The sequence below is a fragment of the Littorina saxatilis genome, linkage group LG5 (genome assembly GCF_037325665.1).
Source record: "Littorina saxatilis isolate snail1 linkage group LG5, US_GU_Lsax_2.0, whole genome shotgun sequence".
Classification (NCBI taxonomy): domain Eukaryota; kingdom Metazoa; phylum Mollusca; class Gastropoda; order Littorinimorpha; family Littorinidae; genus Littorina; species Littorina saxatilis.
In genome coordinates, this window is record NC_090249.1 from 32,425,161 (window position 1) to 32,441,874 (window position 16,714).

General features: G+C 41.2%; 2 protein-coding genes across 2 annotated transcripts in view; both read right to left on the reverse strand.

The window, feature by feature from the left end:
• LOC138966901 (uncharacterized) overlaps positions 1–16,714 on the reverse strand; it is a 55,204-nt gene that overhangs the window by 38,181 nt on the left and 309 nt on the right. The window lies entirely within an intron of this gene.
• On the reverse strand, positions 4,071–9,121 carry LOC138966899 (uncharacterized). The gene is made up of 2 exons (XM_070339289.1): positions 4,787–9,121; positions 4,071–4,469 (listed from the first exon to the last, which is right to left on the reverse strand). The coding sequence occupies exon 1, from the start codon at positions 8,188–8,190 to the stop codon at positions 5,338–5,340; it is 2,853 nt and encodes a 950-aa protein (XP_070195390.1). The 5' UTR covers positions 8,191–9,121; the 3' UTR covers positions 4,071–4,469; positions 4,787–5,337.

Sequence of the window (16,714 nt, forward strand, 5' to 3'; positions counted from 1 at the left end):
TATGTGTGTGTGTTTGGACCATGTATATTTTCTGTTGTCATTTAGTTACAATATGCGTTTGAATCTTTATATATTTTAGACGTTATAGATTTCCATTTCGTATCTTTACGATGGCTTTTACCTTTACATGCTTTGGGGGGGGGGGGGGGGGGGGGGCTGGATTTTTACACCAATGAGCAAACGTATAAAGAGAAAATTTTGTTCATGTAGACGTAATCATGCAAACGTCATTCCTGCCAAAACAAATCTTTTTTCAGTGTTCCATACTCCTGTGTATAAGGTATATTTTTTTGTAATTTTCTTCAGATATGGCGTCCCAACGACCAACTCACTGCGACCTCACTTCAAGACGCTGACCACAACTTGACCTTTGAAGCAGTACCCCGACTTCGACAAAAACAAAAGCAATCTTTCCAGACCATCATCAACCAATTGTCAGATGCAAAAACCAGGGCCGGACTAGGCGAAGAGGAGGGGGGGGGGGTTGCCAGTGGTGGCCCAGGGGGATGTCCCCCCTGGCGGCAGGGGCGGATCAGTTCATTTTATGACTGGTTTTTTTCAAAAGTCTATTGTGAAGATATGGGTGTGAAGGCGCGAAGCGCCGAGCCGACAGCGCGAAGCGCCTAGCTAGCTAGGGGGGTCCGGGGGCATGCCCCCCCGGAAAATTTTGATAAAAAGGATGCAAAATGGTGCAATCTGGTGCATTCTGAGGATGATCATTACCAGTTTCAGGCAGCAGATTTTGTCACTGATTAATACCCCAAAAATTGAAACTCAATGTAAAATAAAGAAATGCATACCTCATTCAATATTTTTATTTTTTGGCTGGGGGGGGGAGGGGGGTCCGGAAACCCTAGAACCCCCCCCCCCCCACCACCCCACCCCCACGTTGTGGGGGTCAGGGGGCGAAGCCCCCTGAAGCTGACGGGTAGGTCATATTCTGAGATAGGAAAATGGTCGCTCCTTGCATGAAACGGCATAAAATAAGCAATAATAAAAAATAAAAAAATAAGTAAGGTACATGTTTAGGCTAGGGGGGGTTTGCGCAACCCCCATAACCCCCCCGGTAGTCCGGCCCTGAAAACCAAAGCGAGCAAAGACTCCACACAACTAACCAATCTTAGGAGTGAAAATCAACGCCTCCAGTCGGCCACCTCATCTTCACTACGTTCATCTACACCCACCGCTGCACCAAACAACCCTGCGGCAATAGCCAGCTAATCTTCATCTGCACTACGTTCACCTACACCCACCGCTGCACCAAACAACCCTGCAGCAACAAGCACTCCTACAAACACATCAAACCACCTATTGTCGACATCCTAACGCTCAGTCAAATCATGGATGACGACATGATTGACGCAACACAAAATTCAACACAATCCACAGACATGTTTGATGCAACACAAAACGCAACCCAGTCCACTTCAGATGACGCAGTCACATCGGGAGAAGCTCTCCAAGCATTGTCTCAGGAATAAACATTCACATTCAACCCATTTTTTCACAACCTTTTCAGAGTCAGTAGTTGCGGGTAAAATCTGATCCCTGTTTTGAATTTGGTGGAATCATTTTGCGACAAATCGATAAAGTCACGAGACAAAGAACATCAACAAAGACCATATGGGCAACCATGTAAATTGTTGCGGGGGTGTAACGGAGATCGACTTTGTCTTTATAAGAATAGGAATCACATCATCTTAAACTCTACACACGGTGACAACTGCAACGCGTGTGGCACACAGCATGACAAACAAGAAGGGCAAAGCCCATACGACTCACATGCTTGACCTCGACCTTTAGGGTAACTAAACCTAGCAATGACATCATACACTAAGAACTGCTTTACACATTTTTCCTACCAAAATACATGTGACCTTGACCCACGGTCAAGGTCATCCAAGGTCATGCAACACAAAGCTGTTAATTCAAGACATAGGAAGTACAATGGTGCTTATTGGCTCTTTCTACCATGAGATATGGTCACTTTTAGTGGTTCACTACCTTATTTTGGTCACATTTCATAAGGGTCAAAGTGACCTTGACATTGATCATATGTGACCAAATGTGTTTCATGATGAAAGCATAACATGTGCCCCACATAATTTTTAAGTTTGAAACAGTTATCTTCCATAGTTCAGGGTCAAGGTCACTTCACAATCCAACTTTGAAGAGCTCCTGTGACCTTGACCTTGAAGCAAGGTAAACCAAACTGGTATTAAAAGATGGGGCTTACTTTGCCCTATATATCATATGTAGGTGAGGTATTCAATCTCAAAAACTTCAGAGAAAATGGGAAAAATGTGAAAAACAGCTGTTTTTTAGACAACATGTATGGCCCCTGCGACCTTGACCTTGAAGCAAGGTCAAGATGCTATGTATGTTTTTTGGGGCCTTGTCATCATACACCATCTTGCCAAATTTGGTACTGATAGACTGAATAGTGTCCAAGAAATATCCAACGTTAAAGTTTTCCGGACGGACGTCCGGACGTCCGGACGGACGGACGGACGGACGGACGACTCGGGTGAGTACATAGACTCACTTTTGCTTCGCATGTGAGTCAACAAAAAAGAGCCCCTGCCATGAATACTCCATGCTTAGTCCTATTTATCAGTTTTGGTGGCGCTGATTTGGCAAATGAAATGTTTTAATTATTTTGTGCTGGCTTGCAGCCCAAGAGAAATATTAAACAAAAGCAAAAGTATTTCTTCAGGCCTAACCAGGGGCGGATCTGGGGGGTGCAATGGGTGCAATTGCACCCCCCCCCCCCCCCCCAGCGGGACAAAGAAAAAAAAAAAGAAGAAAAATGTATCACCTGAAAATAGCACTTTACACGCTCAGATTCCACCAGATTGCACAATTTTGCTTCCTTTTTAAAAAAAATTTCCGGGGGGGCATGCCCCCGGACCCCCCTAGCATGCTCGGCGCTTCGCGCCATCGGTTCGGCGCTTCGCGCCTTCGCTGATAAGATACAAAAAAAAAAAAAAAAGAACTTTGCACCCCCCCTTTCAAAACCCAGATCCGCACCTGCTAACCATCATAATGCCATATATGCATGGTGACCTGTAAACTTCTGTTCTCTGTGCACAATGCATGTGTAAACATTTTGTTGTTCGCAGAACGCAGAACCAATTTCACATTTTAGAGAAATATTAAACAAAAGCAAATGTATTTCTTCAGGCCTAACCATCATAATGCCATATATGCATGGTGATCTGAAAACTTTTGTTCTCTGTGCACAATGCATGTGTAAACATTTTGTTGTTCGCAGAACGCAGAACCAATTTCACATTGGCTGGTTGTCGCGACATATGTCGCGCTACTTTACGTATACTGTCACCTGGTTGTCACGACATATGTCGCGCTATTGGCTCAGTCTGTTTGGTCAGTTCCGATTACCTCCCATTGATGCGAAAACCTATATGACTGTTTTTTGTTATTTTTCTCTCTGTTAATTCACCAGTGGCTATGTAACATGTGTTACAGAATTGCACCGGTGTAAGGGTTAACATTTTATTTTTCACTCGCATGTTTGCTGAAGTGTACAAATTTTGTTCCATTTAGTGCTGTTTTTTTTCCCCGTCTTAAGACATATATGGTGATGTGTACAACTATTGTTCTCTGGGCACATTTTTTTGCACATTTATGTCCCTCACTTATGTCAATGTAGCCGCTAATTTGTTTAAGTCCAGTCAATCGTGCAAACGTTTCATTGTGGGTGACTCGAGCTGTAGGGTACTGCGACGAGATTTCTTTCCCAATTATATGATTGGTGTTATATATTCTTTTACACATTTTAACTAGCATTCATCATCTTGGTTGAAGCGTGACAAAATGATTTTGTCACATTGATTGAATTCTCAGACTGTCCACATTGACTGAAATCTCAAAAAAGGGCACAATTTAATGCTGTTTTATTCTTTCCCAATTACATTACCCAATATTGACGGACTGTGTGATGATATCTTCTGCTATGGTCTGTTGAGACAGTGATATCAAAATCGAGACCGGAGGTCGAGATTTTGATATCACTGTCTGTCAGGAATGAATTATCTACAATACCGACTGTCAGTCAGAAGGCTACTATTTCATTTATACGCATTCGTTATTCTCCTCCGATTCATTCCAACAATAAAAGAAAATACGTGGAGCTCAATATGTTTATATAGCTCACTGGTAAAGCATGTACATATATCAAACGTTCAGGATTCACACACACACATATACACAATACGCCCAGGGTTCTAGATGAGTAAATTAATGTGTTACCCCATCACCAGAACAGCGTAGTGTAGTTCATCTCTGTTTCTCCATCACCCAGCCGACGCGGCGACTCCTGGCGTGGTCCGTGAAGTCCGGTTAGTAGATCACGTCGCTCTGCTTCGTGCATCTTCATCTCTTCATGCGTCTGCTTGAATGGTCAAACAAGCTCTCGCGAATTCCGTCTTCTGTCTCTGGGAAGACTCCTGTGAAAGTAATTCTTGAGTCAGTATTCCATAGGCATAACACACACAGTAATTCACTCATCATTCACCCTGGGCTGTAATTACACTCTACATTCAACCACACACACACGAATTCTTAAATAACTACTGTCAATACCAATATCAATTCCCATCCATGTCCGAGTTATTTATCCACACATTAAACAACTATTCAGAATATCCAGATTAAGAACTAGTACAATGAACACTTAAGTTAACATAGCAGCGAATATTAAGAATGCTTATTCATAAACATACTAGTGTTCCTTAGCGAAAACATATCATGAAAAATAGTTTACCTGAGCACGCGAGCAAAGAATCTTCCCCGACTTGCCGCTTACATGTTCAATGGGCAAGTGAAGCTAACAGCTTAGGTGACTGGCGACACAAGTCTAACAGCTCACCTTACAAAAAATGGACATTCAGGTTTTTCACCTGTTGCACGTGAGTGCGTGGAGACTCGGCTCTACAGGTAACAGTACAGGCCCCATAATCATGGTCCAACAGGCATGCGAATCAATAATAATGTTTTTCGCAATACGAGTCTACTTCTGTCAATTAATGCATACTAATAACAGCATCATTTCATCATTAATTAAGTACTCATATTACATACATGTTCATACATAAAACCCATAAATGTCATATCTGACAATGCCCCCCACTTCAAGTAGAAAGCTGCATAAAAGATTTCTCATTCTTAACTCGATAACACCATACAAATGTTATCATCCATGATAGTACATTGCATTTAACACAATAAGTCCCACTCAAAGTGTCAACGTCACTACTTGTATATACAGTACCTATACAAAACAGATCTGACTTCCAGGGCCATTTTTCTTCTTGTTCAAAGAGTTTGATCACAGACTGATCGAGACAACAAATCCGCAAACTGATTGCACTGGCCTGCAATCGGCTGAACAACGAACTTGAACTCCTGAAGAGACAACACCCAACGCATCACACGACTGTTCTTGAGCCTACATGACGCCATGTATGTGAGTGGCCTGTGATCCGTCTGTATGACAAATTCCCGGCAAAGCAGGTAGCGCGAGAACTTTGTGAGTCCCCAAACAATGGCAAGACATTCACGTTCGATGGTAGAGTACCTGGACTCTCGATCAAGCAGTTTTCGACTGGCATAAGCAACAGGATGTAGAAGAACCTCCTTTTCCTGCAGAAGAACTGCACCCAAACCTGTCGAACTTGCATCAGTTCTCACAACGAAATCTTGACTCAGGTCAGGCAAGAGAAGAACAGGGAAGGTAGACAGCACCTCCTGAACAGCTTTCAGCGCAGAATCACATTCTGCCGTCCATGTGATAGTTTTGCCGTGATCGTCTCGGGTTAGATCCGTCAAAGGAGCTGTCAAAGTTGCAAAGTTAGGGACGTATCGCCTGTAGTAACTTAACAACCCCATCAGGGAACGAACCTGCTTCTTTGTCGTTGGCCGATTCACAGACAAAATCTTCTTGACCTTCCCGTCCTCTGGTTTGAGATATCCTCGACCGACAACATGTCCAAGAAACTCCAACGCAGAAAACCCAGCAAACAGTTTGGATGGTCGAGCCGTGAGACGAAATCTCTGCATCTTGCTCAGAACAGCCCGAACCTGCTTCACGTGGTCTGACCATGTTTGCGTAGCAATGAGAATGTCATCATAAAAGTTGACTGCTGAGTTCTCTGCTAGATTTAGCTTCCGCATCATCCGAGCAAAAGTTGCTGGAGCTGAGACCAGTCCAAATGGCATTTTAACCCATTGGAACAACCCAAGAGGAGTTTGGAAAGCTGTTTTATGTCTATCTTCCGGCTTGATCGGAATCTGCCAATAGCCTTTTGCAAGGTCAATCTTCGTGTAGAAGTTTGCTCCAGCAAGACTACAAAACAACTCATCCGGGTCAGGGATCGGCTCGGCATCAAAATGCGTGATCTTGTTCAAGGCGCGGAAATCAATGCAAAAACGAACTGATCCGTCTCTTTTCGCCACCAAGACAATAGGCGAAGAGTACGCAGATTTCGAAGGTTCTATGACGCCTAAATCCAGCATGGATTTGATCTCCTTCTCAACTGTCTGTCTAGACGCAAACGGCAACGGGTATGGTTTCCTATATACAGGACAATCGCTTGTCAAAGGGATGACGTGGTCATCCACATCTTTTGTAACTCCCGGCTTGTCTGTAAGAAGTTCAGAAAATTCCTGAAAAACGGTTTCCAGTTCAGTACGTCCTGAATGAGAAAGATCATCAGAGTAGTGAACATCTATGACAGATTCACCCGTAACTGCAGGAATTGTCGGCAAGACAACCTCATCCTCGATTTCAGGAGACAACACAGCGACAGCACAAACAGGATCCAAGACGTGATTCGAACACGCATCTGCCTTCTGATCAGAGTCAGACATCAACGATGAGACTTCCTGGTCATCAGGAACTGGACGAGCACTTAACTCTCTTTCCACAGCAACAGCTGCTGTCAAAACTCGTCTCTCATACTTCTTCAGCATGTTGACGTGAAACACCTTGTGTTTGCCGTTGAGGTCAATGCGGTAGTCAACAGGGCTAACCACCTCCATCACTTTGAATGGACCTTTCCAGCACATGAGAAGCTTGTTGCTGTCAGCAGTTAAGAGAACAAGAACTTCATCCCCAGGTACAAAAGTACGAAGTTTGGCCTTCCTGTCGTGGTAATGTTTGTGAATACGAGCAGCATCACGAACATTCGATTGTGCTAGAGCACACGTATCAGCGATTCTGTTCTTCAAATCGAAGACATACTGATATAGAGGTTTGGCTTCATCTCCATCAGTCCTCCCTGTCCATGAGTCCGCCAAGATAGACATTGGGCCTCTCGGAGTGCGCCCAAAGAGAAGCTCATAGGGAGAAAACCCTGTACTGACATTTGGAAGTTCACGATACGCAAACAGGAGTGCAGGAACGTATCTGTCCCAGTCAGTTGGGCGCTCCTGGACAACCTTCTGCAACATGCTCTTCAGAGTTCCGTTGAATCGTTCGACTAACCCATTTGCTTGAGCATGGTAAGGAGAAGTGTGGATCGACTTGATTGCCAAAAGTCTGTAAATCTCCATCATGAGATCAGAAACAAACTGCGTTCCACAATCCGAGACAATGACCTGAGGACAGCCCATCCTCGAGAAAACTGAAAACAGTGCTTCAGCAACAGAAATAGTATCAATCTGCTTCAATGGAATTGCTTCGGGGAAACGAGTCGCTGTATCCACTATCGTCAGAATGTACCGGAATCCAGTCGAAGATACAGGTTTAAAAGGACCGACCAAGTCAATACAGATCTTCTTGAAAGGAACGTCGATAAGCGGCATCTTCTGAAGAGGAGCAGCGGGAACGCGACCCTTGGAAGACGTTTTCTGACACACATCGCACGTTCTACAATACTTGCCTACGTCACGCCTGACGCCTGGCCAAAAAAATTGGGTCAAGATCCTCTTTAACGTTCTTCTGGTACCGAAGTGACCCGACATGAGAGCGTCATGGGCGGTATGGAGAACTTGTTCTCTCAAAGAAGTAGGGACAACAACTTGAAAGACGACCTCAGTCTTTTCACAAAACGCTCTGTGAAGTAACCCATCTTTCATGATGAAGTAAGGTTTGCTCTGATCTGAGACCTGCGATTCCTTCTGAACTTGCTCGAAGCACTTCTTAAGTGATTCATCTTTGGTTTGCATATCAGCTAACTTCTCAGGAGTTACATCAGTAAAAACACAAGGTACCGATTTTAACGGTCTCACTGAACCTTTGGCTTTCTCCGTTTGTAGCCTCGTAGTCACTAGTCCGACAGCGTCTGGAACAATAGAGCCCACAAATCCCCCAGATACTGAAACAACACCTGGTAGGTTCCCAAGAATAAGATCTGCCACAGGATCGTCAATGACGCAACACGTCAGAACACCTGCAAAATAAGGCGAGTCCACAACCACTTCAGCCAAGGGAAATGTCTCAATGTGTCCCCCAAAAGACCGACAACGCTGCTCCTGCCCTGTGAACTGATCATCACGAACTAAAGCCCGTTTCACACCAGCAGTAGTGCATCCCGTGTCCCGCAAGATTGTCCCTGAAAAACCATTGATGGTTCCTATTTCCAGATGTAGGCCAGGTTGTCCCTCTGAAACAAGAACGTGTTCGCTAACAGCGGAGCTAAATGTTTCAGCAAAGTTTTTAGACGAAGCACACTGGTTCGCCCAATGACCTTGACCCCCACAGATCCTACAGACATCACTCTGTTTAATGGTCCCTCTACGTGCACCCCTGCGTTGTCCTCGAAACTCACCTCGACCTGTACCCGAAGAACCTCGGCCTCCTCGATAACCTCGAGAACCACTGCCCCCGTTGTTAAACCCTGTTGAATCTGCAACTCCAACTCCAGCTGAAAATATAGAAACATCTGATTTCCGTGCTAAGGTTTTGTTGGGATGAGCTTCACGGTAAAGTTCAGCTGCTTCACATAACGCAGCTACGTCACCCAGCTGACGTTCCCTCAAGAACACGGCCAAATCCTTTGTACAACTCAAGTATCTGTTCACGCAAAAACAAGTCCTGTAAACCTTCGGCAGTGTTGGAAACACCAGACAACTCAGTCCATCGGTTGAGCAAATGACGACAGCGTGTTAAAAACGCTAAAAATGACTCTCCCATCTCGGGACGAACAGCTCTGAAACGCTCTCTGAAACCTTCCTCTGTGCATTGGAACTTACGAAGAAGATGAGACTTCAATACATCCCACGAAAGGGTTTGTTCTCCTGAAATTGAATGATAAAGCGACAAGGCACTACCCTTCAATAAAGCAGCCAAATAGACAGGCCATTTACCCTTATCCCAGCTGCATGCCGAAGCGTGTGTTTCAAACCGAAACAAAAATGCATCAATGTCGTCTTTGTTTTCATCGAACATAGGCAATTTTGGATGAAAAGGTCCAGAACTGTTTGACTGACTAACTTTACCGTCTGATCTCTCCTTTTTCACCCTTTCCGTTTCGAGATCTAACTCGCTTTGTCTAGTCTGCTCTTTTTCTTTTTCAACTTCTAGTCTCTCTTTTTCGACTTCTAGTTTGGCAAGCTCCTTTTCTGTCTCTCGCTTTGCATGCTCTTTTTCAACTTCTAGTTTGGCAAGCTCCTTCTCTTTTTCTGTATCTCGCTTTCCGTTCATCTCTAGCAATGTTTTGCTGTTCACGGACAAAACCGGTTAAGTCTTTGTCTTTAAGACCTAGCTCTTTCCCACGAGACATCCACAAATCCCAATCGTCACTCATGGTGATAATATATACAAAATCACAACACTTTATGAAAACACTTCACCACTGTAACAACATTCTTCACAAAATGCGTGCCTACAGATATGCTTACACACGTAGTCAAGCAAACAACATACAATGAAAAAATCTTCAAAAAGTCTGCGTTAACAGTCTACAATCTGTTAAAGACACATACACTGGAGAAAACGGGGTCACCAATTGTCAGGAATGAATTATCTACAATACCGACTGTCAGTCAGAAGGCTACTATTTCATTTATACGCATTCGTTATTCTCCTCCGATTCATTCCAACAATAAAAGAAAATACGTGGAGCTCAATATGTTTATATAGCTCACTGGTAAAGCATGTACATATATCAAACGTTCAGGATTCACACACACACATATACACAATACGCCCAGGGTTCTAGATGAGTAAATTAATGTGTTACCCCATCACCAGAACAGCGTAGTGTAGTTCATCTCTGTTTCTCCATCACCCAGCCGACGCGGCGACTCCTGGCGTGGTCCGTGAAGTCCGGTTAGTAGATCACGTCGCTCTGCTTCGTGCATCTTCATCTCTTCATGCGTCTGCTTGAATGGTCAAACAAGCTCTCGCGAATTCCGTCTTCTGTCTCTGGGAAGACTCCTGTGAAAGTAATTCTTGAGTCAGTATTCCATAGGCATAACACACACAGTAATTCACTCATCATTCACCCTGGGCTGTAATTACACTCTACATTCAACCACACACACACGAATTCTTAAATAACTACTGTCAATACCAATATCAATTCCCATCCATGTCCGAGTTATTTATCCACACATTAAACAACTATTCAGAATATCCAGATTAAGAACTAGTACAATGAACACTTAAGTTAACATAGCAGCGAATATTAAGAATGCTTATTCATAAACATACTAGTGTTCCTTAGCGAAAACATATCATGAAAAATAGTTTACCTGAGCACGCGAGCAAAGAATCTTCCCCGACTTGCCGCTTACATGTTCAATGGGCAAGTGAAGCTAACAGCTTAGGTGACTGGCGACACAAGTCTAACAGCTCACCTTACAAAAAATGGACATTCAGGTTTTTCACCTGTTGCACGTGAGTGCGTGGAGACTCGGCTCTACAGGTAACAGTACAGGCCCCATAATCATGGTCCAACAGGCATGCGAATCAATAATAATGTTTTTCGCAATACGAGTCTACTTCTGTCAATTAATGCATACTAATAACAGCATCATTTCATCATTAATTAAGTACTCATATTACATACATGTTCATACATAAAACCCATAAATGTCATATCTGACACTGTCGAAACAGACCAATGGCAGAAGATATCATCACACAGTCAGTCAATGTTAGATATATTGCTAATTCTCTGGACATTTTGTATTTTCTGTAAAGAAATTACAAAAGTACATGTATTTGTCTCAGTTTTGGCTGTTCCAAATTCCTCCCTCTGATTATTATTTCTTTTTGTTCACTCTTTTCTTGCACTTTTCAGTATTTTAAAATGTCTTTCCTTTCAAAAAGTCTTTAGTCACTTGCTCAACTAAATTCTGGGATAATTACATTTTCATATATATTTGTTTGTTTTTAAATGTAGGTGTTTTTGTTTTTGAAGTGGGGAAGCAATAAAGAGGTCGTCGATATCAAAACTGATATCGACGGAAATGTCGTCGATATCACTTTTGCACTGAGCTCATGTTTTGCCCAATTGACCAATGGAAATACATGTAACATATGAAATAGCAATATGATTTGTTATTGTTCACAGAACCCACTGTAAATTTACCACTGGGTTACATTTTCATTCCTATTTGCTGATGTGTAAAACTTTTTTTTGTACTGTGCACACTATTTGCTCGAGTCAGTAGTTGCGGGTAAAATCTGATCCCTGTTTTGAATTTTGTGGACATATTGATAACGTCACGAGACAAAGAACATCAACAAAGACCATATGGGCAACCATGTAAATTTTTATATGTGTAAAACTTTTTTTTTTACTGTGCACACTATTTGCTCATTTAATGCTGTGTTTATGTGTTTGTTTCACTCCCATGTGTCATATTTTCTGAGATTTCGGTTAATATAGCCACTTTTTTTAGTTTTGCCGCATTTAGCCTTTCCTTCGTAACTGTCTGCCTTCACCAAGCTGTAGATTCTTGCATTACTAATGGTGAGCAGCTACGCAAGAAAAGAAAGAAAGTGTATTCAAGCGCCGAGCCTGGTAAAAAGAAAATATCGCTACATTGACCGAAATTTCAGAAAGCGTCACATGTTTGCTGCTGTGTAAATGGTTTGCAGTTCATTGCATATTGAACGCTGCTTTTCTTAGGTTTGATGTTTTATCACATTTTGTTCTGTGTGTGCTAGCGCTTTTTTTGGGTAAATTTGTCGCAATTACTTCTAAATTTAATATGTTACTGTTGTCACTGCACAAGTCATGGCCAATCCACCTCTGTGCCCCTTTTTTTTTTATCTCTCCCAATAAATGTATGGTATTTTGTTCTGTACGCGCGTGCCATTGCACATTGAACACGTTTTTGTTGTTGCTTATTCATAATTAACTCTGTAATTAATGAAGAAGAAAAAATCCCGTGCTCCTTTACTAGTGAATATTGTTTACGGTAAATAATATTTTATTTACGGTATACAATGTATTATTTACCAAATCATGAATTATATAGCGGAAACCTATTATATAGCTATATGAAGCATTATTTAGCGTAATAATACTATTTCAAGGCAAAAACAGTAAATAATAAATTATTTATCTACCGGTAAATAATATTTTATTTATCTAAATAATATTTTATTTATCTAAATAATATTTTATTTACATACAATATTTTATTTATCCAAATAATATTTTATTTATCTAAATAATATTTTATTTATTTAAATAATATTTCATTTATCTAAATAACACTTTATTTACATATAATATATTGTTTAGAGAAAACGCGTAATTATTTATAAATAATGGGTTATTTGCAGACACAATCTATTATTTATGCTAAACAATGCATTGTTTAGTGCTTTGTGCTCTCTTTTTTCTGTATCTGTAAATAATGCATTGTTTAAGTTAAACAATGCATTATTTAGCTAAATAATGCATGATATAGTTAAATAAAGCATTGTTTAGCTAAATAACGCGTTATTTAGCTAAATAATGCGTTATTTAGACATCAAGAGCTAGAAGGGACATTTGCACCATTCGGATTGCCATAGAACACAGTAAGGGAAGTTGCTGTGTTCTGCCGTTGTTTATATTTAGTCAAGTTTTGACTAAATATTTTAACATCGAGGGGGAATCGAAACGAGGGTCGTGGTGTATGTGCGTGTGTGTGTGCGTGTGTCTGTGTGTGTGTGTGTGTGTGTGTGTGTAGAGCGATTCAGACTAAACTACTGGACCGATCTTTATGAAATTTGACATGAGAGTTCCTGGGTATGAAATCCCCATACGTTTTTTTCATTTTTTTGATAAATGTCTTTGATGACGTCATATCCGACTTTTCGTGAAAGTTGAGGCGGCACTGTCACGCCCTCATTTTTCAACCAAATTGGTTGAAATTTTGGTCAAGTAATCTTCGACGAAGCCCGGGGTTCGGTATTGCATTTCAGCTTGGTGGCTTAAAAATTAATTAATGACTTTGGTCATTAAAAATCTGAAAATTGTAAAAAAAAATAAAAATTTATAAAACGATCCAAATTTACGTTTATCTTATTCTCCATCATTTGCTAATTCCAAAAACATATAAATATGTTATATTCGGATTAAAAACAAGCTCTGAAAATTAAATATATAAAAATTATTATCAAAATTAAATTGTCCAAATCAATTTAAAAACACTTTCATCTTATTCCTTGTCGGTTCCTGATTCCAAAAACATATAGATATGATATGTTTGGATTAAAAACACGCTCAGAAAGTTAAAACAAAGAGAGGTACAGAAAAGCGTGCTATCCTTCTTAGCGCAACTACTACCCCGCTCTTCTTGTCAATTTCACTGCCTTTGCCATGAGCGGTGGACTGACGATGCTACGAGCATACGGTCTTGCTGAAAAATGGCAGCTACTTGACTAAATATTGTATTTTCGCCTTACGCGACTTGTTTATATTTAGTCAAGTTTTGACTAAATATTTTAACATCGAGGGGAGGGTCGTGGTGTATGTGCGTGTGTCTGTGTGTGTGTGTGTGTATGTGTAGAGCGATTCAGACTAAACTACTGGACCGATCTTTATGAAATTTGACATGAGAGTTCCTGGGTATGAAATCCCCGAACGTTTTTTTCATTTTTTTGATAAATGTCTTTGATGACGTCATATCCGACTTTTCGTGAAAGTTGAGGCGGCACTGTCACGCCCTCATTTTTCAACCAAATTGGTTGAAATTTTGGTCAAGTAATCTTCGACGAAGCCCGGGGTTCGGTATTGCATTTCAGCTTGGTGGCTTAAAAATTAATCAATGACTTTGGTCATTAAAAATCTGAAAATTGTAAAAAAAAATAAAAATTTATAAAACGATCCAAATTTACGTTTATCTTATTCTCCATCATTTGCTGATTCCAAAAACATATAAATATGTTATATTCGGATTAAAAACAAGCTCTGAAAATTAAATATATAAAAATTATTATCAAAATTAAATTGTCCAAATCAATTTAAAAACACTTTCATCTTATTCCTTGTCGGTTCCTGATTCCAAAAACATATAGATATGATATGTTTGGATTAAAAACACGCTCAGAAAGTTAAAACAAAGAGAGGTACAGAAAAGCGTGCTATCCTTCTTAGCGCAACTACTACCCCGCTCTTCTTGTCAATTTCACTGCCTTTGCCATGAGCGGTGGCCTGACGATGCTACGAGTAAAATGACATTGCGTTTCATTCTGTGAGTTCGACAGCTACTTGACTAAATATTGTATTTTCGCCTTACGCGACTTGTTGTCATTGTATCGTGCTATCATGGTAGAAGGATTTAAATACTGGAGAGGAGGGGTGAATATTCGAGTCTACAGTGGATGTTTGTTTTTGTTTTGGTTGCCTGTTCCTTTTCACAATGTTACTGCTTGGTTTTGTATTATTGTTACTGCTTTCCTCCATATATTTTTTTTCGCATTCGCATTCTCACAGGAAATGTCCAACCAATTACTATTCTTTTTAACACGTCTAAAATGTTATGCCCTAGATTTTATATATTGATGAATAAGAAGAATTTATGAACGGCACTTTGTGTTTCTTTTCTATTTATTTACACGTTGCCTGCCTCTCTCTCTCTCTCTCTCTCTCTCTCTCTCTCTCTCTCTCTCTCTCTCTCTCTCTCTCTCTCGCTCTCTCTCTCTCTCTCTCTCTCTCTCTCTCTCTCTCTCGCACGGTTGATCATGCTATCATGTCAATATTGTATTGGGCATTACACTTATAGGATTTGAACAACACACGACATTTTGTCTGTTTGTGCTAAAGTCCATCTGATTGCGCTTGATGCGTAGGCTTTCTTTTTACCCAATTAAAAAGGAATACAGTCAGTATCATGATTGCATGTACCTTCTGATTTTCGTTGGTGGCATGAACCCACCACGTACATCGTACATTAGGTGGCACGTACCCAGGTTTACAATGGGTTTTCTTGCAATTATCTCCCACAACCCCTTTACGTAATTCATCGCCAGAGTAATCAATTAACTCGAAATAGGCTGCACTTTCAACGTGTATAATCATTAGGATGAATTGATAAATAACCAAGAAGGTACTGGCCAGAAAAGTAAGACATTTCCTTTTTTCCCCGAAAGTTACAGCGAAATCAGCGGCTGCACAGACGTATTGGGCAATAAATGGTAATGACTGTCGTACCACTTGCAAGTCAAAACAGTTGTGCATCTTCTTCTGTAATGTTTTGCAAATCATGTTGATAGTTTTTTTTCTACAAATGGGTTTCATGGGAGCAACCCACAACATTTTTCACTTTTTAGGTGGATCAAAAGTGCCGTACTAACTGAGGTGGATTAGATTGTCGAGGTGGTGTTCGTGTGGAGTACGTCACAGGAGCCGACTTAGACAGTTTCGTGACGGATTAACGTATTCACGGAATTAATAAGTATTAAGTAAAACACCCTGAATTAACGATTTGCTTTACTGCTGCGTCGCCAGAAATACCACCAGAAATAACGGTGTGTGGCAAAGTGAAGTTCTTAATCTGAGATGCTCTGTTCGTCATACATTGAACTGACGCCTGTTTCTTTCAGGCGAGATATTCTTTCGGCTAGCCACTCGCGGAGCTCGGAGGCGAGAGTGTCCATGAAACAGTTCGATGGCTAGCGACGCAAGAATTAAACACCATTGGTTGATATCGAAAAGGTCGTCTGCACCTCGCGCCCCCTAATTGGCGTAGAGGCGCGTCCCCCGGGTGGTGGATGGGGGAGCCTTCTCTACTAATTTCTGAGAGAAGGTCGCATCACTCTCGATGCCGTGAACCTAATTAGGATCTTTTTCTTGTTTCTTCTCTATTTATGCCTCCCCAAAGTCCTTTTACTTTCCTTTTCTCACCCATAAAATTCTTCACTTATTACCCTTGTTAAGTGGTTCTTGTATAGAATATAGTCAATGTTTGTAAAGATTTTAGTCAAGCAGTATGTAACTATTGTAAGAAATGTTTAGTCCTTTGTACTGGAAACTTGCATTCTCCCAGTAAGGTCATATATTGTACTACGTTGCAAGCCCCTGGAGCAATTTTTTGATTAGTGCTTTTGTGAACAAGAAACACTTAACAAGTGGCTCTATCCCATCTCCCCCCTTTCCCCTATCCCATCTCCCCCCTTTCTCTCGTCGCGATATAACCTTCGTGGTTGAAAACGACGTTAAACACCAAATAAAGAAAGTCGTCTGCACTGGTCGGTAAACAACCATGGACAGCCAATCGGATTGGCAGATGCGTGGCCGCCATG

Bases quoted from the DNA above. Each gene is read 5' to 3' on its own strand.
- LOC138966899 (XM_070339289.1), bottom strand. From the start codon at position 8,190: ATGCAAACCAAAGATGAATCACTTAAGAAGTGCTTCGAGCAAGTTCAG.